General features: G+C 41.9%; 1 protein-coding gene across 3 annotated transcripts in view; it reads right to left on the bottom strand.

Annotated features, from left to right (window-relative positions):
• Nucleotides 1-259: 259 nt before the first annotated feature.
• The window catches only part of LOC100487899 (sodium/calcium exchanger 1), a 62249-nt gene continuing 37458 nt past the window's right edge, over nucleotides 260-25050 (bottom strand). For 2 of the 3 annotated variants that reach the window (XM_031900642.1, XM_002940228.3), the window contains exons 3-7: nucleotides 10302-10396; nucleotides 9514-9632; nucleotides 9239-9338; nucleotides 8462-8734; nucleotides 260-3691 (exon numbers count right to left, since the gene is read on the bottom strand). In XM_031900642.1, coding sequence (XP_031756502.1) covers nucleotides 3315-3691; nucleotides 8462-8734; nucleotides 9239-9338; nucleotides 9514-9632; nucleotides 10302-10396 — 964 coding nt within the window. In that variant the 3' untranslated portion in view covers nucleotides 260-3314. The remainder of the gene's footprint in view (nucleotides 3692-8461; nucleotides 8735-9238; nucleotides 9339-9513; nucleotides 9633-10301; nucleotides 10397-25050) is intronic. The other variant, XM_031900643.1, reaches the window with a different exon arrangement.

The following is a 25050-nucleotide window of genomic DNA, read 5'->3' as shown; positions in this document are numbered from 1 at the left end:
AACCAGCAGGTTTGGTTGTAGTACAAATGTACAAAGCAGTCCAACCAGAGACCTGCAAGAAGCCAGTTCTGGCACCACTCACTTTATATGCAGGCGTGCCGCTCCCAGTCATTCTAAGAGCCCCCCCCCCCCTTACGTTGCTCTGAATGCAGAGTCATAACCCTGAGTGCTGTGGGTGGCAGAGTTAGGTTTGTTACCTATTTGGAAACAGTTGAACAACAAGGGATTAGAAGATACATCAGTTAATGAGTCACAGAAAAAATGTTGGCAAACCTAGCCGTATATTCATGGCACAAGTCATCTGTGTAACAAACATAAACACCGTTCACTGGGAAATATGGAAATATCCAAGACACTTTGAAACAAACACACCGAGAAGAAAAATTCAGCATCGGAAGGGCCAGATTCTATACAGACATCATCCTGGTTATGGCAACACATTACTGGCTAAGCCTTAGTGATGGTACGAGGCCAAAGTGCAAGTGAATACACACAGATGTAATGAGAAAACCGTTTCCGTACAAACATTTGTTTCTATATAAAACCTAGCCCTAAATGTGCTCAAGTACTGCAATAATAAGATTAATAACAGGGAACCACATACATACTTGGAAGGAAACTATAGCCAAAATACAATTTGCCCATGTCATACCTTACCATTATGTAAAAAAATGAAAATATTATAGCAAAAGCTTTATATATATATATATTTTTTAAACACATTTCTGAGAGAGTACAACAGATATATATATATATATATTTTTATATAATTATTTGGCTATCTGTTATACTCTCTCTTTTCTCAGAAATGTGGTTAAAATTCCCTCTCTTTCTGACATAAGCTCATTCAGTTTGGGTCTGGACTGGGATGGAAAATAGGCCCTGGCATATCAAGCACACAGAGGCCCAAACAGACCCCCACCACCCAATAAATAGTGACTGTCTATGGCATCTTACAGCCTCTCTGGCATTTGCCAGAATCCATAGATTGCCAGTCAGGGCCTACCACCCATGATTGTCTCTTCCAGCCTGGCCCAGAATGGCAAACTGTGAATTCTGGCAAATGCCAGTGGGGTTGCTGTAAGATGCCATAGACAGATGGGGGGCTGTTTGGGCCTTGTGTGTGGAGGCAGGGTTGGGGTGAGCAGGATCCCACCAGGCATGGTCCCACCCTCCCTAGGGGAATGTAAGCTAGAGGAGACATGGTAGGGAGTGTAATTTTTGTAATCGGGTAAGTCTGTGTAAATAAATAATTGAATGAGCTCAATTCAAAGAGGGGGAGGATATATCTTCCCGCACATTATAATGGCAGTATATCTGTAAACACAGCAGTATGGAAGCATGCTGTTGGGTAATACATTCACACATATATTCCTCTCATTAAGTTAGAAATACAAATAAAATGTGACCATGCGAAGCAGCAAAACATACAAATACACAAGTTAATATAGAAGCACAAGTGTGGCGGCACATTTATTGTGTATAAACTCTCCCTAGCGGGGCCCTGGGCCGCTCCTCATGTTCTGCTTCCGTAATACAGTAACATGTATTGACGCTATAGTTTTCATGTAATAGTTTTACAAACAGGTAACTGTTGCACACACACACAGTTGCACACATACAGAACATGTCACAAGTTATTGCACACAGACCGTAACAACTACATACACTGTAACAAGGAGAAGCAACAAGTGCCAGTCCATCTGTCTTGGCATTGTGCCACCACCTCACCGCCATCTATCTCACAGTGGAATTGACTCTCCCGTCTTACTGCTCTTTGGGTCATTTACACACACAAAACTCCATAGTAATGGCATTAAAAGTGGCATACATATTGCTGGTACCACACCAGCACCGGAGCACTAAAGGTACAGCGCCCTCAGCTGCAAGGGACCCACAAGCAGTGACTGCTGAGACCTCCCTAATGAGACCCTCCCTATCTATCACTTTCATTCATTCATCTTTTGTTTCCCTACCTCCCTGGGGGCACACTTATGTCTTTCTAACACCTCAACCCTCACCATTTCCTGTGTGGCTAAATGATCGGATTTATCCTGTACTTTTACATCAGTCACTAACTCTCCACTCACCGCTTCCTTGCTGCTGCTTTGTATCTCTGCCCGGTGGCACAGGCACAGCAGGCATATTGAGCAGTGGCCATGTCTGCGGGACAGAGTGCGGGACAGAGTGCACTGCTGGTTCTGCATCACGAGAAGCATTGGCAAATGGCAGAAACTTTCTCCTTCACAAACATACAGCATTGTGTTGACTGTTGTGTTTGTATCTTTGTCAAGTGTTGGCCTATAAAATCAGCCCTATCAGACAGCTGTTAAACAAGTTATTCTGTAGTCAAGCCAGCCGCTTAACAGAAACACCAGACATTAAATAAGCTCTTTTTAATCTTAATGTGGTGAATAAAATTCCCATTTATATCTTAATTTCCATCCTCCTGCATTCTAGCTCTGCCCTACTGATATACCACAACAGCGCTCTATAGCCTGACTTCTCTTCTGCACTCTTCTTTTGCCTCTGCTATATATATATCCTCTGTTTAATGTCACCCCTTCAATCTACCCATGTCTGACTTTTTTGTACACATGGCAACACAACTGGCCCATTCATACAACAATTTCTTGTGTAACAGCTCTATTTTGGGGGGGGGGAGGGGGCAAGGTCCTTTCAGCTGCTGCAACAACACTCCTAAGAGCTTCACCCTGCAACCCCCTCTGCTATTTTTACTCTCTCACTCTTCCCCTTCATTCTGTCTCTATGCCACTTCTACCTCTTTTACCTCATCCAAATATTAACCCAACGTAACAATTCCAAAATGCTTAACAAGTCCTTGAAAATGAGCAGACACCCTAAAAAGACATTTCCAGCCCCATATGTGAAAATTCATTGTGTTATATTGTGCTGTTTGTAGTAATGTTCATAGAATAAGGTAGTAGGGAAAGGCTTTGGACTCCTTGGATGTCCTGTTCCTCTCCATAGCTCTAATGGTCTTTGTGCCTCTTGTATGGCTGGTGAGTTCAATAGATGGAAATGGTATTTATTGCCTCAAAGTATGGTATTACTATCCCATTAAAAAATATAGAACAGTGGTAATTTCTTGCTAGTCTAGGGCCTAGGACGATTAGTTATTGGCCCAGTAGGAGTTAGGGAAGACAAACTTCTCGTAACAGTGAATTTTTTGTCAGTGCCACCAGAGATGCAATAAGTTGTCCCAGAAGCAGTCCCCACAACCCTAGATGTTAGCTGTGCCCCAGGACTCCTGGAAGACAGATTCCAATGAAGACTTGTGCTGATGAAAGATGTCAGAAGCTACGGATGTGACAATAAGCCTCCAGAGATGCCAACAGGATGTACACCAACCACAGGCCAAAGAAGAAGAGAGAGGTAATGACTTTAGGGATCCGCGGGCCTCCCAATTCCCCACCAACAGGAGGGCGCCTTCTATAGAGAAGAATGACGAGGCAGATAATGGAGAGTCCTGTGAAGAGGGTGACTGAGAATGCAAGGTTCCCAGGGACCACATGGAATCTCTGACCTTTGCCAGCCCAGTATATGGCAGCAATACTCCATGCTACACCTAGGCCCAGGAAAACATTCACGGCATTACTGCCTGTCACATTACCAATCGAAGCGTCTGCATGGGGGTCCTGCACTGCTGCAACTTTACTTGCAAAGGTGTCTGAGGGAAAAACAGGGAATGAGTTAATTGTCAGTCACATAACGTATACAGTAATATACAAAAGTCCATTTATTGTATTATTATTTCCATTTGCTCCTTAATTCAACAGCTTTTGGAAGGATTATCATACACTAAACCATAGAAAAGTATTCTAAAGGCCGATACAAGGCTAAAATCCAAATGATTAGCCTATGACAGATAAGTGACACAGGTCACCATACAGGAACTTTATCCATGTGACATTGCCAAAATCTGCCAAACTGCCTGCCCTCGTGTGTGTACAGCACCGTAATTCACAGCTGTTAGATGGCATTAAGGCACAGACCGAAAGAGGGAACTGCCCCATCTCTACCCCTGATATAAAGGACATTATAATGATTGTAGACATCATATAAGATAATGGAGGACACCTGACACTGCAGGGCTTTGCTGCAAATTAGTGATTAATAGTGTGTTACACTACATGTTTCGGGCAAAGCCCTTTTTCAAGTGAACAACATAACATCTGAACAAAAAACATTTAAGTGGTTACAAGACCCAAGTCCAACCTCCCCCATCACCGCATTGGTTCCAAGCAGTCCAAAGGGAGGGGTTACTGCTCCAGGGCACTCAGTTAGGAGCCTGACCCCAAGGAAACTCTTTTAAAGTCCAAAGTTATTTTTTATACATGGCCCAGGAACTACCAAGTAAATTGGTCTTCCACCATAGTGTAACTGTAAAAGAAAAACAAATTCCAGGTACAAGCACAATACATATACTGCCCATCTTAACTGATACCTATTTTCTACTTGGGTGTCTTACCACATGCTGACCAAGTCTCACTAGGGCAGTTCATTTATATCTGTAAAAGAACAGAGGTTACCATTAGAGGTGTATAGTTTACAGAAAACATTTTACACTCCATGCATCATTTAAACCATTAGGCGCTAAACTGTTCAGTTTTTTTATCCATACTGCCTCCTTTTGCAAGAGTAGTTTTGTTATATTCCACCCCATTGAGGGGTACTTAACTACCTCTAGCACCATCCAGCGCAGTTGCGATTGGTTATGTTTTACCTGGTGGAATGTCTGGACCCAGCTGTATCGCTGGCGGAACCTTCTTTAAAATTTCTAATGTCCCCCTTATGTTCCTTTATCCTGGTCTTGACAGGTCTATTAGTTTGGCCAACATACACCTTGCCGCAGGGGCATTTGATCATATAGATCACACTCTTTGTATCGCATGTTGAAAAATGTTTTAATTTTATAGGGTAACCTTTTGTTGGATGGTTAAACTTGTCACCCTTAATTACCCCAGAGCAGCAAACGCAATTAAGACATGGTGCTGTTCCCCACTTTGGGGTACCCAGGAATAGCTGCCTTCCATCTTTCCTTTTATATTCACTTGGGCATAGAATGTCCTTTAGTGTACTGCCCCGTTTATAGCTAAACATGGGGGGTTCTCTATAGCAGTTACCATACTTCTTATCCCCCTGCAATATTGGCCAGTACTGCTTAACCAAAGTTTCCAGTTTTTTACTAGCCTCATAGTATTTACTCACGAAAATGGGTTGCGGTGTAGTTTCTCTACATATTTTAGGTTTTTCTAGTAGGGTGTCCCTTGGTATTTTTTGCACCTCCTCTGCTACTTGTACGAGTTTATGCTTATTGTAGCCTTTTTCTTTGAAACGGCCTATCAGCTCCTTAGCTGCTGTCTTATATTTTTCATCTTCGGATGTTATTCTGCGTGCCCGCATAAATTGACCTTTGGGGATGGCATTGATAACCCTGGGGTTATGGAAGCTCTTTACAGTTAACAGGTTATTCTTACAACTGAATTTCCCCTAATACCAGTACTTTATTTCCTACCCAAAATTCATAAATCTTTAGTTAACCCACCAGGCAGACCTATTGTGGCAGGTATAGGTTCTGTGCTTGAACCACTGTCTAAATTTGTGGATAGCTACCTGCAGCCAATAGTGAAAGATATCCCCACATGTTTAAAGGACACTACCTCTTTGCTCAATAGACTTAAACAAATGAATGGGATTAATGAAAAATGCATCCTATGTAGCATTGATATAGAGAGCCTCTACACATCTATACCACAAGAGGAGGGGATTAGGTATGTGGAAGAAGCCCTATTAGAGACAAATATCCCCCACCAGATGGTCTATTTTCTAATTGATTGCCTCAGCCTAGTGTTGGGTAAAAACTATTTCAGGTTTAATGGAAAGTATTTCTGGCAAAAGCAAGGGACGTCAATGGGTTCTTCGGTAGCGCCTTCATTTGCTAATATCTTTGTATACACCCTTGAGCAGAAATATTTCATGGCACATCAATTCAATGGTTTTATAAAATCATATCTGCGCTATTTGGATGATGTGCTAGTAATTTGGAATGGAAAAAAAGAACAATTCCAAGAAATGGTAAAGGAGGCAAATTTAAAGCACCCCACTATAAAGTTTACTTATGAAATTGGGGGGACTAAGCTAAACTTCCTTGATGTGCTACTGACTATTGAGAATGGTCAGATTTCCACAGGCCTGTTTAGAAAGCCAACGGACAGGAATAACCTGTTAACTGTAAAGAGCTTCCATAACCCAGGGTTATCAATGCCATCCCCAAAGGTCAATTTATGCGGGCACGCAGAATAACATCCGAAGATGAAAAATATAAGACAGCAGCTAAGGAGCTGATAGGCCGTTTCAAAGAAAAAGGCTACAATAAACATAAACTCGTACAAGTAGCAGAGGAGGTGCAAAAAATACCAAGGGACACCCTACTAGAAAAACCTAAAATATGTAGAGAAACTACACCGCAACCCATTTTCGTGAGTAAATACTATGAGGCTAGTAAAAAACTGGAAACTTTGGTTAAGCAGTACTGGCCAATATTGCAGGGGGATAAGAAGTATGGTAACTGCTATAGAGAACCCCCCATGTTTAGCTATAAACGGGGCAGTACACTAAAGGACATTCTATGCCCAAGTGAATATAAAAGGAAAGATGGAAGGCAGCTATTCCTGGGTGGAACAGCACCATGTCTTAATTGCGTTTGCTGCTCTGGGGTAATTAAGGGTGACAAGTTTAACCATCCAACAAAAGGTTACCCTATAAAATTAAAACATTTTTCAACATGCGATACAAAGAGTGTGATCTATATGATCAAATGCCCCTGCGGCAAGGTGTATGTTGGCCAAACTAATAGACCTGTCAAGACCAGGATAAAGGAACATAAGGGGGACATTAGAAATTTTAAAGAAGGTTCCGCCAGCGATACAGCTGTGTCCAGACATTTCCACCAGGTAAAACATAACCAATCGCAACTGCGCTGGATGGTGCTAGAGGTAGTTAAGTACCCCTCAAGGGGGGGGGGGGGAATATAACAAAACTACTCTTGCAAAAGGAGGCAGTATGGATAAAAAAACTGAACAGTTTAGCGCCTAATGGTTTAAATGATGCATGGAGTGTAAAATGTTTTCTGTAAACTATACACCTCTAATGGTAACCTCTGTTCTTTTACAGATATAAATGAACTGCCCTAGTGAGACTTGGTCAGCATGTGGTAAGACACCCAAGTAGAAAATAGGTATCAGTTAAGATGGGCAGTATATGTATTGTGCTTGTACCTGGAATTTGTTTTTCTTTTACAGTTACACTATGGTGGAAGACCAATTTACTTGGTAGTTCCTGGGCCATGTATAAAAAATAACTTTGGACTTTAAAAGAGTTTCCTTGGGGTCAGGCTCCTAACTGAGTGCCCTGGAGCAGTAACCCCTCCCTTTGGACTGCTTGGAACCAATGCGGTGATGGGGGAGGTTGGACTTGGGTTTTGTAACCACTTAAATGTTTTTTGTTCAGATGTTATGTTGTTCACTTGAAAAAGGGCTTTGCCCGAAACATGTTTGTAGTGTAACACACTATTAAACACTAATTTGCAGCAAAGCCCTGCAGTGTCAGGTGTCCTCCATTACCTTATATGATGTCTACATGCAATTAGTGCTACAACAGGAGCACAGGAGTGATAGCCTGCTTGAATGAGGTAGCTGAACTGGAATACTGGACTTGGAAAGATTTTGACATTATAATGATGCAGTTATTAACCTTAATCTTTATTATGGCCACTGCAGGGTAGAATCTCAGTGGAATGTTTGGAAGATATCTAATTTCCCTTGGTGGCAGCAACAGGATGGCAACTATCTTTATGTCTGAGTTTATTATAGTTTGGCTGTAAGGGAATGAATAAGCACATTCATGTGTGTAGGGTTGTTTACTTGCATTGGCTGCTATATGAGCTTGTCAGTACATTGGCACTGCACAAGTAAAAAGATAGTGTTCCCTTACTGTTCATTACTCCTTGTGATTGACTTCCTACCTTTCATTGTGTGCACCCAGGTCCAAACTGGAATTTAAAATAGGCCCTGGCATTTTAAGTACACAGTGGACCAATAGCCCCCACCAGCCCACAAAATAGTGACTGTCTACGGCATCTTACAGTCCCTCTGGCATTTGCCTGTAGTGCCCAGAATCCTGGTGGTGGAAATGTCCAATGCACATATGAGTGCTAATGTGGATAAAGGCATGATGGCCAGGGTGAAGGCAACCAATGGATGTTAAATGGGAAGTAACATAGGGACACAGAGTGCTATAAATTTACCTGCTAACTTGATATCCCATTAAGATATATTTGTCTCTTTTTTTGTTATTTACCATTTAAACTTAGCAGAATCTGCAGTTTTGCTAGCAAGATAGAAGCAAAAAAAAACATACAGTAAAGTACATTCCTCACCTGGTACGGACGTTCCCAAAGCAACAAAGACCACAGCAGTGACAGAGTCCTTGAGTCCCACAGTGCAGCCAAAGTGAGCGGCCAGGTCCCCAGTGACAGCAGTGAGTATCCCAATGATGCAGATGGAAACAAGGAAGCAGGCCCATCCACCCCAGTACTCAGTGGGTGGCACAAAAGCAAAGAGAACCTTCCAGAAGACGGTCAGGAAATGCATGATGTAGTCACAGCAACTGGGCAGCCCTTCCTCACTGCTTTCATCATCATCATCATCTCCTGCCCAGGCGGGACATGCAGATAAGCAGTGGAAAGGGAAGAGGGATGGTGGGTAAGGAGAGAGGAATTGGGAAGAAAAGAGTGTAGAGACAGAAAAGAGGGGTAGAACAAAAGAGCAGAAAACAGCAAACCAAACAAAACGAATGGCAAAGTGTAATAGAAAAATGGGCACAGGAAAGAAAGAGATGGATGTGGGGTACAGAAATGTGTGACAAGAACAAAAAGTATAGAGAGGGTATAGAGGGGAGTTGTGGGTAAGAACCATGCCAGCAGAGAGTGCAAGGAAGAAGGAAGTTGTGTTAGTTGTGCAAGGAAGGCAGAGGAATAAGAGCATTGCATGCATGAGTGGATCATTTAATAAGAAAGGCAGGAGCATTCAGCCCTGTGTGCGGGACAATCTGTCAGTGTGCAAGTGCAAAGGTGGTTTATGTACAAGCATCAATGTGGCATCTAAATAGTGACTAGATAACAGTCTGTGACCTGTAGGGTGTGCGGCACACTTACCAGCACTGACAGTCACTGCACTGACAAACTGCTCCCTCCAGCTGCTGCTCCCAACCACAAGCGCTAGGTTGGCTTTCTTAATCAGCTTATCCACCGTGTTCTGTGAAGAACGGCAACAAGGTGAAAATTTAGACAAAACTTGTAAACACACAAACTGTACAGCTGAGGAGAGAAGGCAACCTGGGGCACCATGCCCACCATCAGAAACACACTTGGCCCTACAGGGAAATAGGATATCCTCAGCTGAACATTATATACGTCTCTCTCCTTCTCACCTTAAACTCATAGGACTCTTCTATTATGACTTCCATCTTACGGTGCTCCCCCAAACTGGGACTTCCAGCTACTTCTCCTCCTCCCTTGGCTGGCACTACCCACTTTTCACCAGAATCTCCTTGGGAAAAGAAAGAAGATAGAAAGATTAGTGTAACAAACTCATCACAGGAAAAATGCTCCTGAGTTCATTTTATATTATATTTCTAAGTCATGTTCAGTAATATTGACTGGAGCTTTTCTGAAAAACACCTTCTCAGTTGCCCCTCCATTGCCATCCTCTGAATTTCGTTTGTTTCCCCATATCTTTCTCTTAAGCTGTCTATACATGTACAGATTTTAGTTGTCTTACGACAAGTGTTCGTAGACCGATCGTACATTCAGATTAAAATTGTTGGATTAAAGTTAGAAAAATAACAAATCGGTGATGTTTTGCCCATTAATTGACAGACAACAATCAAAGCAATCAAAGCAATTGCAATAGTATAGGCAACAGTACATCAGGAAAAGAACATTGGCAGATACACATGCACAGTTGTTATTGTTATCCAACAGAAATATCCTATCTGTCCAATTGACTAAATGACCGATCACCAAGGCACGGATATTGTGTGGATGATTATTCAGAGCCCAAACACTGTCCAAAAATCATACAAAACTATGTTTCGTACAATTATATGGGCACGCGTATTGCCAGCTTTATTCCTAAGCACTGCAGTCGCCCATCACTGAGCCCCCCAATCACTGTCTCTTTATTCTTCCCTGTTTCCACGTCTCCAGCTTTTCTTACCTGATCTCTGCATTTCTGGCTCCCCAAGTTCTACGTAGAAATTTTTATTTTTCTCATATTCTTCATCGTCAATGACCTGTATTTCAATGAATCTCCTGTGTGAAGAAGAGGTTGTAAAATAAACAGATTGGACTTAATATGTCATTAGATGTGGCTTCCTGTGTAAATGTATAGCATACTACTGTAGGGCTTCACCTTTGGGGTATATTACACATTATACTACTTTCTGGGGTGGTCTGGTCCTATCTTACCTGTCCTACAATTAGGAGCTTGAGGGGATGGATTTCAGCCACAGTGAGGAGGGACTGAAACAGAACTGGTAACAGGAATCTGTGTAACCTTCTTCTAGTGCCCAGTTCTGCTTCAGTCCCTCCTCATTGTGGCTGAAATTCATCTCTAAAGCTCCTATTTAAAGGACAGGCTATTTTGTACAGTCTCCTCCATGTTTCCTAAAAGACCAATGATTTTCCAGAGCCCTGCTTTGCTCAGACTCATGATCAGACATTAGCAAATGATTTTCCCTTGTGTCAGAGTAGCAGTGTACAGGTTGGGGGTATAGGCAAACTGTACTAAGTACCCTACCTGTCACCCTGAGCCATTGATCTAAAGTTATTGTGGGTCCAGGTGGACTCTAGTTTAATAGAGGTAACAGAAAACTCATTTATTATAATTAAGGAAAACAAAACAATGGCTTTGAGTCCCCAACTGGCCCCAGTTAGCAGCTCAAATAACTTCATTATAATCTGCCACTGACACCATAAAATCTATCTATGCAACAATGATCAGCACACACAAAGGACCATTTGCAACATATCTATTTTCTATTTTGCAGATGCTTTATTTCCAAACCAGAGAAGTAGAACCAGGAGTGTGTGTAGAACACAAATATTGCTTTCAATGGCATTTCTAAAAAGTGGCATTTCAAAGGTGACTAATATATAACAATACAGAAAAATACCCCTGAATTCTTTATATTTATGTGCACACTTCTCAGTGAATAGAATTAAAATCCTCCAGATATGCCTGTAACTGATAGGACTGTGGGTTTTGGCAGAGAGCTATAACTAAGTATAACACAAGGAATAGCATCAAGGTCTCTCAGCACATAAAGGCATCTCAGGTCCTTCTGTGCTTCTACTGAACTGGCTCAGATTTTCCCCCATTTTATTATATATTTCAGTATAGATTTGATTTTAGATTTGATTTTTGATTTTTTTTGGTCATAAAAACCATGGAATTACCAAATCAACTATATTAACTTTCAATGATGACATTGCTATACTTTTATAGAACCATGGAAAATAGTGTTAAAAGCGAGAAAACCTGCAATGCTGCTTATTATACGCTTTTTTGTGCATTCTTTACCTGTTTAAGATACGTAGAACAGTCTGCACAGACAGCAATGAAAAGCAGCAGGGAACTGAGACTGGAGATGAAAGAGGGGTATAATAACAGCATTCCCAGAACTACTGGGTTCAGAAATATAATGGGTCTAATGAGGATTCATGAGTGATATGTAATTTCAGATGTTCCAGTTTTTTGGGGGGTAGGACCCCTATAAAGATGCTGCTATAGGGCACCATTGCACATGCTCATTCCCGCTCACAGATGATAGGCAGATGTGAATGGAGCTATTATGCTGTTCTATGAAGCTGGTTGGAAGTGATAATAAAATGGTGGCACAGTGCAATGACTTGACTGGTGTGCGTGCATGAAGAATCGCTTTTAAGGCAATTGCTAAAGAGGGGCAGAGAGAAAAGCACAGGAAACATATTGACATTTTGTCTCTGCATGGGAAATAAAGTGTGAGGGGAAAAGAATCGATATTGTGGTTAATAAAATGAAATCTTGACTCCAGTTATAATGGATTACTGAGCAATACGGCCGAGGTGGGGCTCATTGGAACACACGGAATCGCTCTAACAAATCACCATGAGCGGCACCAGGCAAAGCTTAGTCAGGGACATGTGCCCCCCACGTACTGAAGGAAATTCATTCAACCCCCACCAAACATCAGCATTAACCAAGGAACACGTACGTTGGCTCCCCTTGTTGTGTCTTCCCCTTAGGACATATTTATGATAAGCCTGTAAAGCTGATAAGGGAATCAGCAGTAACGTTATCTGTAAATGAAATTGAAATGGAAAGCACATTGTGTGAGTCCTTTGATATTGCGCTTTATTTTCCAGACTACAGAAACAATGTATCCAAAATCAACCCTCCCCCAGCCAAGACTCCAGGACAACAATGCCTTACACACTACTGTTGGGGTGCCCATACACTCAGGGCGGCACCGGACCTAATAACACCCAAGTGTGTGGGTACCTGAGAGATTTTTAGCCAGTTATTGGTCCGGTAGGACATACATTTATGGCCACCTTTAGTCTCCTGTCATGATTTTTATGGTGTACTTTTTATTACTAAATTACACAGTTTACATAGCAAATAATTCATTTTACCATTTAAAATTTTGCTTTTGAACCAATAAATGTATTTTTTTTAGCTATAATATTGGTGTGTAGGCACCATCTCAGTGCATTGTGCCTGAGTCTGAGCTTTCAGACTACACATCAGAACTGCTTTCAGGTAACCTATTGTTTCTCCTACTCCCATGTAACTGGAGGAGTCCCAAGCCGGACTTGGATTTCTTACTTTTGAGTGCTATTCTGATACCTACTGGGAGCTGCTGTCTTGCTCCCTTCCCATTGTTCTGCTGATCGGCTGCTGGGAGGGGGAGTATCACTCCAACTTGTAGCTCAGCAGTCAAGTGTGACTGGAGTTTATCAGAGCACAGGTCACATGGCTGTGGCACCCTGGGAAATGAAGAATATGGCTAGCCCCATGTGAAATTTCAAAATTGAATATTAAAAAAATCTGTGTTTTTGAAAAACAGATTTCAATGCAGGATTCTGCTGGAGAAGCTCTAGTAACTGATGTGTTTTGAAAAAAAACATGTTTTCCCATGACAGTATTCCTTTACATCTGTTAACCAAAGTCTTGGCTGGAAGTGGCAGTTTGGCCAAAAAAGAACTCAACATCCTTGCATCAGGGGTGGGTTCAGGGCTAGAACTAGGGGTATGTAGAAGAGGCATGTGCCTGGCAATGCAAGATGGATGCTGCGCACTTCCATCACACATCACAAAGCCTTCTTCTTTCCCCCACGCACTACCCCCCAACTTGTCACTTCACTGCGGCTGGGGGGTGATGAAGGGTGAGGGGCATGCCTTGGGAGCCATTGGTGTTGGGCTTGGAACTGGGTGTCAGGTCAACCTAGTCACAAGCTCACTGTCTGATCACAACCCTTCCTACCTCTGCGATGCTCTCTGGTGACAAATCTGGTGGAGAGACCCTTGGCTGGAGGAGATATAATTACTGGTACTATATGCCAGTGTTATAAGAAATTAGGGAAAAGATGACAAATAGTTTTAAAACCATTAAGGGTAAAGACACACAGAGCTACTTAGTAGCAGCTACTTATCACAGCAACTAAAAGCCAGAAAATCCCCTGCCATAGACAATACTGAGAATTGCCTCTGCTAAAACACATGTAGAGACAGTTATCAGTAAATGATCAGCATTGTCTATTTTAGTCTTAGTTTTAAACTAACCCTGTCTCCCCAGGCTTGTCGAAATACCTAGGGAACTGGGTATATCAGCTCTTTACTATAGAATTTGGAAAGTTGATTGTAAAGAAAGAGTTGGCTGAGGCAAAGTCTATAAACCATCTCAACTATGGGATTTCTCCTAAGCCAAGGACTCAACACATACTAGGCTTCTAGGAATTACAGCAGGTTACTCACTATGGATAATAATGAATGATGGGAACTAAACTATGCAAATTAAGAAATACCTTCATACACCCCTCGCTTGGTTTGGAAGAGTTAACATATTAAAGACAAATGGATGCCCAAGTTCTCCTCATAACCATTTCTAATAGTTTGATTTTGGCTTTCCTTGTTGTTATATAGCAATTTACACAGAGAGACCATACACTTACAACAGTTCCCATTCTAGTTAGGGAGAGCTGCTTTAACAAGCTGTGCCCAATTTTATCAAGATGTAGTGCTAAATTCAATTTTGAAATGCTATAGAACAGTCCTCTTGCTTATATCTCACACAGCTGCCGTGGAAAGATAAAGTACACAAGAGAATGTTCCACAAAGACGGCCCACGACTCTCTAATGCTCTGAATGAGATCAGACCCTGTGTAAGTCACAGATCTCTAAATACCCCCATATTCTTTGGCTACTAGTAAACAATCCTGTGTTAGCTGCAGATATAAAAATGGACCAATTTGGGGATTGGCTGGTGGAAAGGCACAGACAGATTCTGCATTTGGTGGAAAATGCACCAATATATAGACTATCACCCTTCTTCTCTATCTATTACCCTCATGGGAGGGGATGTCCATCCTTTGAGCTCACTTTTGCTCTTTCATGCATTTAAAATGCATTTTCCCATATCCAGAAAGTTCAAAACCTTTTCTTTATCAATTGGTACCAATGCGGAACACTAATAAAAGAGTTAACAATAGATTTAGGGGATGCATACATTCCGAGTAGTGTCCAAATATGAATGGTACCACTCACTTTAAAATAATCCCCTGTAAAGATAAATATCGCTGAAGCAGTGCCCGCCTAGCAGTGAAGTTTCTCTGCCGAGCTGTTGTTTCTGACGTCAAAAGAAGGAAAATCAGCCTTCCATTCTGTTTCATTGGCTTTGATACATTCAGATGGCATGATTCAGCCAATCAGATCAATGACATACAAATAAAGCTGGAAAGGAAGAGCACACACAGTAGAGCGTTACACCTGAAATTCCTTCTTTGGTTTCCTGTTTGCTGCCACAGGCAGGGGTCAGTGCCCCCCTTGCCTAAGGGTAAGTAAAAGAAACTTTTCAGATTGCCTATGTGCTGCTTTAGTGGCATTTATGTTGACAGCAGATTTCTTTTTTAAATAAGTGCTTCGGGTAAAAACAGATAGATTTGGCCACTTTTCAGAAGGTAAATATATACTTCTTGTGCTGCAACAATTTATTTTAGTGTAGAAAATTGTCCCAATCCTTTCTTCTCATCATCGATTTGCATCTGGAAGTAACGATTCGAATGGCGTATACTGCTCATCACTACCGCCCCATTAAACATAATGGTGTTTGATTGCTCAGAGTCAGGGACATTTTGAAATATGAGCTTAGATGCATGTGTCAGTTTCATTAAAACATTCCCTGACAGTGAGTACCATTTTAATAAACCTTAAAAAGACTGTACAACTAGGAATCCTTCTGAATCCCTAAATCTGACCCTAATGCTACTCATACATGTCTATATTGGGTGGGGCAATCGGGCGGATTTTGAATATACTGTTGGACATGTGAGCCAGGTAAGGCTTTGCAGAAGCATGGCATGGGCCTATCCCTTTATCATGTTTATTATAGATCAGAACAGCAGGAAGTGAAACTGAGCTGTGGCCCCTCTTCCTGCCCTGGGGCCAGGAAAAGTAAAAAAGGGCACCCGTGGCAACCTGGCCTGGATCACTCCCCCCTCAGAGGACCGAGTGTGTGCAGGGTGGGTGCTCAGTGACAGGGAAAAGGAGAGAATAGAATTGCCCACAAGTAAGATCATCCACAACTGTTGCACCCTAGGCACTTGCCCCTTCTGCCTACCCCTAGATTAGGTGCTGTCCTGCCCAATTCCCAAACATAGTACATGGATATTGATTATAATCAGGGGGCCACACTACATGTACCAGTAATCTGGGATTGAATTTGACAGATGTCAAGGGGATAATGTTGTTACGCGGCTCTAGGCACAATAACATTTAGTTGCATTATAATGTTCCTATCAAGTGGTACAATACCCCATACAATCACTCCAAGGTTTTCTCTGCACAGCTTGCTGAAAATGTAAGGGTACTGTGCTCCACAAATTCTGGTCTTGCCCATTCATAAAAAAAATACTGGGACCAGGTTACATAGTACATTTTTGTTGAAAAAAAGACAAAAGTCCAACCCCTTCAGTGACTCCCAGTACATACAGTATGTATACACATGACTATATTGACCATTCAGTACACTCGCATATATAAACATACACATACCTATACAGATCTATCAATAAACTCACATATGTAAAAATACACATACTTATACTAACTGTAGATATTAAGATTACTATAGTCATAGGTATGCTTGTCCAAGAATATCATCCTAGGCCCTCTTAAAGGTAATTTCCTTTTGAATAACAAATTGTACCTACACCTGCACCCGTTTGGTCGATCTCAATATTCAGGCCAGAAGGGCTGCTGTTAGTTAGAGAAGCTGTCTGCATTTTTGTATATAAAATAGTAAAAAAAGCAATGTATTTACCTGTATTTAAATATTTACATAATTATAAACCAAGAGCATTTGTCATATAAGAAGCTAAAAATGTGCATCATCTGTTAAAAGCTTTGCCAATGTAGACAAGAAAGACTGCAAGCAGATCAGGCCAGCGTTCTGTTCCCATTTCTCCATATTGTTGAGTCTGAAAAGCCTAATCTATCACCTTGCCTTTTCACAAGCACTGAATATAAACAGCATAAAATAAAGCTTTCTATGCTATAGAGGGATTTAGTAATCAGATAAAGCCAACCTATGTACCCTCGTTTCTAGTATAGATTGTAGGAAACCTGCTTGTGAATGCATCATGGATCTTCAGGCACAACTCTTTCATTATCACACATATGATTTACTCAGCAATAGCACATGCCATAGTCCTTGAAAAATAGTCAGGCAATAATACAAGACGAGGAGTGATCAAAGCCCTGGGATCAGAAATGCAACTCTGCTGTTTGACAATGCAGTGTTTCCCTGAGCTCTCAAGGAGGGTCTTGTTAGCTCATTCAAAATGTCATGAAGAAGACTTTGTCTCACAGCAGATGGTTAAATAACTGCAGATGGAGCTGCAACTGCACTCTAGACATCACGTGAACAGTTGACAATTGGACACACAACAAGTTCAAAGCCACAAAATGGATTCAACATGATAAATATATCAATCAGAGGAAATGGAACCAGGAACACCAGCAATTAAAGAAATTTGTTGGTTGAATTGTTGCATCTGTTTCTGGAGCACCAACCTGGGTAACAGAGCTAGACAATAGAAAAACCTGTGGGGCTGATCCTACATGGTATTTAGTCAACTAAATGGCCATTTTAGTCGTGGTGTTTGAGCTAGATGAGGCCTGGGTGTTGACCATGAGGTTCTGAAGATCCCTTGTTCTAGGGCAGTGTTCCCCAGCCAGTGGCTCAGGAGCAACCTGTTGCTCACCACCCCCTTTAATGTTGCTCCCATTGGCCTCAAAGCAGGAGCCCATTTTAAATCTCTGGCTTGGGGGAAAGTATTGAGACACAGTCTTGCTCCCAGTCTTGCTCCCACTGCAGGCCAGAAGTCCATATGGGATTACCAAATATCTAATTAAAGCCCTTATTTGGCACCCCCCAAAGATCTTTTTCATACTTATGTGGCTCACCAACAATTATTACATCTGAGTGAGGCTCACATGTAAAAAAAGGTTTGGGATCCCTGTTCTAGAGCATTTGAATAGTGTGGCACCGTCAACCTAAATATTTACAACCATTATAGAAGATTGAAGAGACATTGGTGTGTGCAGTCAAGTGTACAGTCTAACAGAGAACTGCTTGACAGTCTGACCTTGTTACCACTTATATCCATAGAACTGCAGCTTCAGCCTTTTCCTCCTAAAAGAATAGCCATAAAATCAGAACTGTGCTGACCATCCCTCTTTGTCAGAATTCATCTTCATAAGGTTATAGTATAGCGGAGATAATTTGGTTATCTCTAGTATAACATCATGCTGCCTACACAAATTAGCTCAGATATGAAGGCAATTAAGAATAAACTGAGTCATTACAAAAGGAATGGATTCCTGGGACAGTGCTTTATAAGGAGAAAAGACAGTGTGCCATGAAGCTAATCACTCATGTTTACATAGAACAATAGGAAAAGCTAGCCCCAAGCAAACAAGTTGGGTGGGACTGGAGCAATCAGAGAATAAGCATATTTCATAAAGTGTACATTCATACAGTGGATCTCTTCTTAGCCACATGGCCATGCACCCTCATATCTGTGACTTCCCACTTAATTGGCAATTAATACTGGCAGACTCATTATTTAATTGCCAACAGAGAGTGTCCACAGACCACTGTAACCTGTATAATTCCTAAAACTAATGATTCTGTCCCACCTGAACTTTAAGTCGAACCTGTGCTATAACTTGTGTCCCCAAAATATTTGTTCTTGCCAAGATATTTTAGAGATACATCTTTAGAACTTGACTTAGATTGTATGTACTGTATGCCCTCCCCCCCCCCCCCAGCTTCTAGTATTAGTAGGAAGGCAGCTGCACTGGGGACTGGGTGATCAGGAGATTTGATGCCTGTTTAATCACGCCCCAGTCCAGCTCCTTTTTTTCTTATAAAAGTGGTACATGTTCCTTTAACAATGCGGCCTGCAGGCCCCTAGAGTAATTAGGCAGCATGCAAATTCAACACAGTGCAGTAACTCATAGCAACCAATCAGACATTTGCTTTTATCATGGCACACTGCCAAGGTTACTGTTAATTAGGCCACATTTTGCCCTCAACATTTCTACATATCAGAACAGTAATAGTTCATGGTTTTATCACTGATAAAATCACACAGACTTCAGTCTTCAGTATCTCTGAAATAAACTGCCTCTACTATTCAAGGTTTTGTTCTGACTTTGCTGCACACGCTGAAAATCATGGAGATTTATTGCCCCAACTGTTGATTTTATGTTTTTTAAATAAAGCACTATAAATAAAAAACCATAAATCATTCATGAAGTTCCTGCTGCACAAGCAGAACTCACATTCCTCTCGCTGCCTATTGCAACTATTAGTCAGTCACCTTACATTGATGCCCGTTTTTAAGAAGCCCCCAGCCTTTACCCCTGAGGTGGGTTTTTCATACACTCCACCACAAGGGAATGCAGGAGTTAGCACAGCCTGTTCTTTCCAATGTGTCTGTACTCACTCTGCCATAGGGCAGTGCCAAACATAGGTGAATTGCATGCAGTTGTGTGGCACCTGTGTTTAGCCTTTCCCTGCAGCTGGCTGTGTTTCCTTACGGAGTGCCCAGCATTGGAACGCATGAAGACTCTTCTGCAATGAACCACATAAGGAAACATTTGTCTGTAAGGGTCCTTAATCACATTCTGGGATAGATTGTTGTTGCCTGTAATGTAACAGTGACTAACAAGTGGTAATCCAGAATAACCAATAACATTTGCTAACTAGTATCCAAAGCTATCATTTAGCAATTTGGGCAAATTCCAAATCCTCAATAAAATATCTGGCAGAAAACTGAATAAAAGTAAAACACCTATTCAGATTTGAAGGCATAAAATTGAATCTACTCTTTGACCTGTAACCCTTTCTTGGCACACTCACTTATTTTTGGGCTGTATACAGGAGATTTTCGTTCTCTTTGAATTATAAAGATACTGGGAACTGGGATTTTAGTACAGTGCCTCCACCTAGTGGACACTGAGGAGCACACCTCAAGGGACTTTCCACTAGTAATAATCACACACAGTTGCAGAAATATCCAACTTTATATAACTGTTGAAATAGAATGTAAAACACCTTTAGGGATAACTGAATTTCCTGCCATGAGGAACTTGTGCAGTCTATCCACTGCTGGCACAGTCTTTGTAGGTGCCCAGTCCCAACTTGGATCTGGATAGACCCCAACCCTTAAATAAGTTCAGTCCCTTCCCCAAGAGCTCTTAAGTCCCCCCAGGTAGCGCTACCTGTCCTAGAGTACCTTCCCCTGTGGAAAGGTGGCTGCTCCCATGTAGCAGGCAAACGAGCAATACCTGTTCTCACCAGGGGACACACACAGAGATTCCACAGAGGACTTTGTAATCACTGGCAGCCCTGCAGACTCTTCTCTTTTCAGTCTTAACTCACAACACGTGGTACTGGCTGCTCCCTCTGTATCTCTCTTCCAACAACTGTCAAAACAAAGGCTCCCTTTATCAACTGCTGGGCCCACCCCTGGATTTTTGTCTCCAAACTTAAGCACACCTCCTCCCAGAAGTGCACTGGGGCATCCAGCCAATCGTGTCCCTCCCCAGTCTGTAGCTAGGCTGGATGATGTCACAGACTGAGAAACAGGGGACACAGTTCTCTGATCCCCTACAGACCTTAAATGGTTTGTTCACCTTCAGCACTTTTTCAGTTCAGTTGTTTTAAGTAATTACACCAGAATAAAGGCTTTTTTCATCTGCTTTTTATTCATGTTTTGTGTAAAAACGAGAATATGTATGCTGCCTCCCTTTCCAGGCTGTGCAGGGGGGCTGGCAGCACTCAGCACACTACTCTGCTGCTAGACTGACCTGATAGGGAACTGAAGCCTTTCCTTGCTTGTGACTGCAGAGCTGTAATTGGCTATCCCTCTTCTACCTATACCCACCTCTCATTTGAAACAGAGACAGGGACAGTAGCAGATCTATAATTAGCTCTAATAAAGGGGCCATTTGTAAAGACAAATTATCACTTTTAGCCTGCAGTGAAACTAGCACCGTATATTATTTATTATTGATGTGTGGGCCGGCCTAATACTCACAGGACCCCTGTGTGGGGGTTGGAACGACCCCAGCACACCATTTGCTGGTCTTGGGTGGGTTCGGGTTGAATTTTTCCACCTACCCTCCCCGCCCGTAACTTTACACTGCTGGCTTGCCCCACCTCTTTTGCGATATTATTGGTGGGGTGGGCACGGGTCTATAAATAGAGGGTAGAAGCTGGGTGGGGTAGGGTTCGGGTTGGGAGCAGGCGGGTTAGAGTCACTAGTTCCAATCTCTGATGTTTCAGGCTGGCATCTCAATAATCCATGTCCAGACTCTGAACCGATACAATTTCCTAAATCACTTCATGCTTTTCCTAAATCACTTCATGCCGCATCTGTGGAATGTTAGCAACTATTGTATCAAATATAACAGCTCAGTTTAATAAGAATATGCTTAGTAGGACCAAAGATAATAAATGTATTAACCAATGGAGCAATTTAAAACAGCTGCTCCTGGAAGACATGGAAAGGTATAAAATGAAACTCGAGACTGCAATATAAGAAAAATGGTCAAAACTAAAAATAGTTTAAGGCAAATGAAAAGTGCCTTTATTTCTGGCTTACTATTTGAAAACATTTGAACTAAAAAAGAGTGTTCAACAAAACCCCTTTAGCCTTGTTCTCAGGGGACCCAAATGAAGTCAGTGAGTCAGCTTCCTGACCCAAAAATTGGCTAGGCAACCTTGGTTAAATTACTGTTTTCTGTTCTGTAGGAAGAAATTTCACATTCTCAAAAGGAACAGTAGGACCTACCTTTTCAATAGCTATTCTTTTGAGTGTAACAGAGTGTGGGGAAGGGGGGGGGGATGAAGGCCAGTTGAAAGGGGCCGGGGTTTGGGGGGGTTGAGGTATCAATCTTTAATTATTGTGCCTACACATAACACAGTGCATTTTCAGCCAAGATGTCTGTGGTCCATGGTTAGCGATTATATTCCCTGGGGGTCTAACAAATTAGTACCCTTGATATCCTATTGATGTTGGTTTTCTAAATTAAGGCTTTAGGTCATAAGCTCTTTTGGACCCTCTTCATTTCTTTTGTCAGTTAATTTTTAGTATGTAATCTGTATGTTCAATGTATATTCCCATTTATTGTACAGCACTGTGGAATATGCTGACTCTTTACAAATATATGTTGATAGAAATACAGTAGCCCTCCCATTTTAAGTTTTGCAGGGGACCAGAGAAAAATGGTGCAAAATCTGGGAAGTTTATTATGTGTTATATATTAGTGGGACCACAAAACAATGGTGTAAAATGCAGTAAAATTGAGGTTTCACTGTAATAATTAGAAGAAAATACATTTAAATGTTTTACTTCTTGTTATTTGAGGTTGATAGGGAAAAGAAATCCTATCTCTCCTACTTGCACATCCCAGTGTCAGCAGCTGGATCTATCCTCATTATTTCATTTTCATGAAAACAGGATATGTCAAAATCTTTCCCTAGGAATGACATCTGTGATGTTGCTGAGACAGTAAGTATGTAACATGGTGATGTGTGACACGCTACACATAATAGCCTTCCCAGGCAGCGTGGTGCATAAAGCCAGCAATACATGCAAATGCAGGAAGAATTAAGCAGCTCTTATGGGAATGCTTCAGAGAAAATGGTGTTGCTATTTGAAAAGCAGATGTGGGCCAGCAAGGCCTTAGAAAATATTACAATTAAAACTAGCAACAATATACAGTGGCTTGCAAAAGTATTCGGCCCCCTTGAACTTTTCCACATTTTGTCACATTACAGCCACAAACATGAATCAATTTTATTGGAATTCCACGTGAAAGACCAATACAAAGTGGTGTACACGGGAGAAGTGGAACGAAAATCATACATGATTCCAAACATTTTTTACAAATAAATAACTGCAAAGTGGGGTGTGCGTAATTATTCAGCCCCCTTTGGTCTGAGTGCAGTCAGTTGCCCATAGACATTGCCTGATGAGTGCTAATGACTAAATAGAGTGCACCTGTGTGTAATCTAATGTCAGTACAAATACAGCTGCTCTGTGACGGCCTCAGAGGTTGTCTAAGAGAATATTGGGAGCAACAACACCATGAAGTCCAAGGAACACACCAGACAGGTCAGGGATAAAGTTATTAAGAAATTTAAAGCAGGCTTAGGCTACAAAAAGATTTCCAAAGCCTTGAACATCCCACGGAGCAGTGTTCAAGCGATCATTCAGAAATGGAAGGAGTATGGCACAACTGTAAACCTACCAAGACAAGGCCGTCCCCTAAACTCACAGGCCGAACAAGGAGAGCGCTGATCAGAAATGCAGCCAAGAGGCCCATGGTGACTCTGGACGAGCTGCAGAGATCTACAGCTCAGGTGGGGGAATCTGTCCATAGGACAACTATTAGTCGTGCACTGCACAAAGTTGGCCTTTATGGAAGAGTGGCAAGAAGAAAGCCATTGTTAACAGAAAACCATAAGAAGTCCCGTTTGCAGTTTGCCACAAGCCATGTGGGGGACACAGCAAACATGTGGAAGAAGGTGCTCTGGTCAGATGAGACCAAAATGGAACTTTGTGGCCAAAATGCAAAACGCTATGTGTGGCGGAAAACTAACACTGCACATCACTCTGAACACACCATCCCCACTGTCACATATGGGGGGGCAGCATCATGCTCTGGGGGTGCTTCTCTTCAGCAGGGACAGGGAAGCTGGTCAGAGTTGATGGGAAGATGGATGGAGCCAAATACAGGGCAATCTTGGAAGAAAACCTCTTGGAGTCTGCAAAAGACTTGAGACTGGGGCAGAGGTTCACCTTCCAGCTGGACAACGACCCTAAACATAAAGCCAGGGCAACAATGGAATGGTTTAAAACAAAACATATCCATGTGTTAGAATGGCCCAGTCAAAGTCCAGATCTAAATCCAATGGAGAATCTGTGGCAAGATCTGAAAACTGCTGTTCCCAAACGCTGTCCATCTAATCTGACTGAGCTGGAGCTGTTTTGCAAAGAAGAATGGGCAAGGATTTCAGTCTCTAGATGTGCAAAGCTGGTAGAGACATACCCTTAAAGCCTGGCAGCTGTAATTGCAGCAAAAGGTGGTTCTACAAAGTATTGACTCAGGGGGCTGAATAATTACGCACACCCCACTTTGCAGTTATTTATTTGTAAAAAATGTTTGGAATCATGTATGATTTTCGTTCCGCTTCTCACGTGTACACCACTTTGTATTCGTCTTTCACGTGGAATTCCAATAAAATTGATTCATGTTTGTGGCTGTAATGTGACAAAATGTGGAAAAGTTTAAGAATACTTTTGCAAGCCACTGTAGGTTAATTATACAGCAAAGCTCCTCCCTAGATAGATCCAAAACAGAACCCAATACATCCACCAGACTTGCAGGATGGGCAGACGCTCTCCACCTTACAGAGGTTTGGAGATGGAAAAACCCCACAGCGAGAGTTTTCTCCTGCCACTCACTTACCCACAAGTCCCTTTCTAAATTTGATCTGGCTTTTGCCTCAGCAGATTTATTGCCCATGGTCGACACAATACAATATCTGCCCCAAGCCCTGTCAGATCACTCCCCACTTAGCCTTTCTCTCCGCTGGAACCCATCTCCGGTAGACAGCTTATGGCGATTGAGTCCTCTATAGCTTAAAAATGATATAGTTGCAACTCAAAATCAAAAAGCATACACAGAATTCTGGGAACTAAACAAGAATTCTGCTTCACCATTAATGCTTTGGGACGCCTCTAAGGCAGTCATGAGGGGCGAACTAACAGCAGTAATATCCCAAGTGAGAGATGAGAAAAAAGAACAGTTAAATGAGGCAGAGAAAAGTTTTATAGCAGCAGAAACTACACACGCCCAGAACCCTACAGAACACACATATGAACAGCTTCTATCTGCAAGGAATTCCCTTAGTCGGGCTACTATTTCACTAACAAGAAAAGCAGTACTATACCAAAATCAGCGCATTTTTGAGCAGGGGGACAAGAATAGTAAACAGCTAGCCTACCTCTCCAAACCTCAAAATAACTCCACAGCGATACCTCACATTCGTCAAGAAGACGGCACACTTACCACAGAACCCAAGACCATTGCACAACAGTTTGCCTCCTACTACAAAAACTTATACA

This window comes from Xenopus tropicalis, chromosome 4 (genome assembly GCF_000004195.4).
Source record: "Xenopus tropicalis strain Nigerian chromosome 4, UCB_Xtro_10.0, whole genome shotgun sequence".
Taxonomy (NCBI): domain Eukaryota; kingdom Metazoa; phylum Chordata; class Amphibia; order Anura; family Pipidae; genus Xenopus; species Xenopus tropicalis.
The sequence above is the reverse complement of the archived record's forward strand: the minus strand, read 5'-3'. Positions and strand labels throughout refer to the sequence as shown.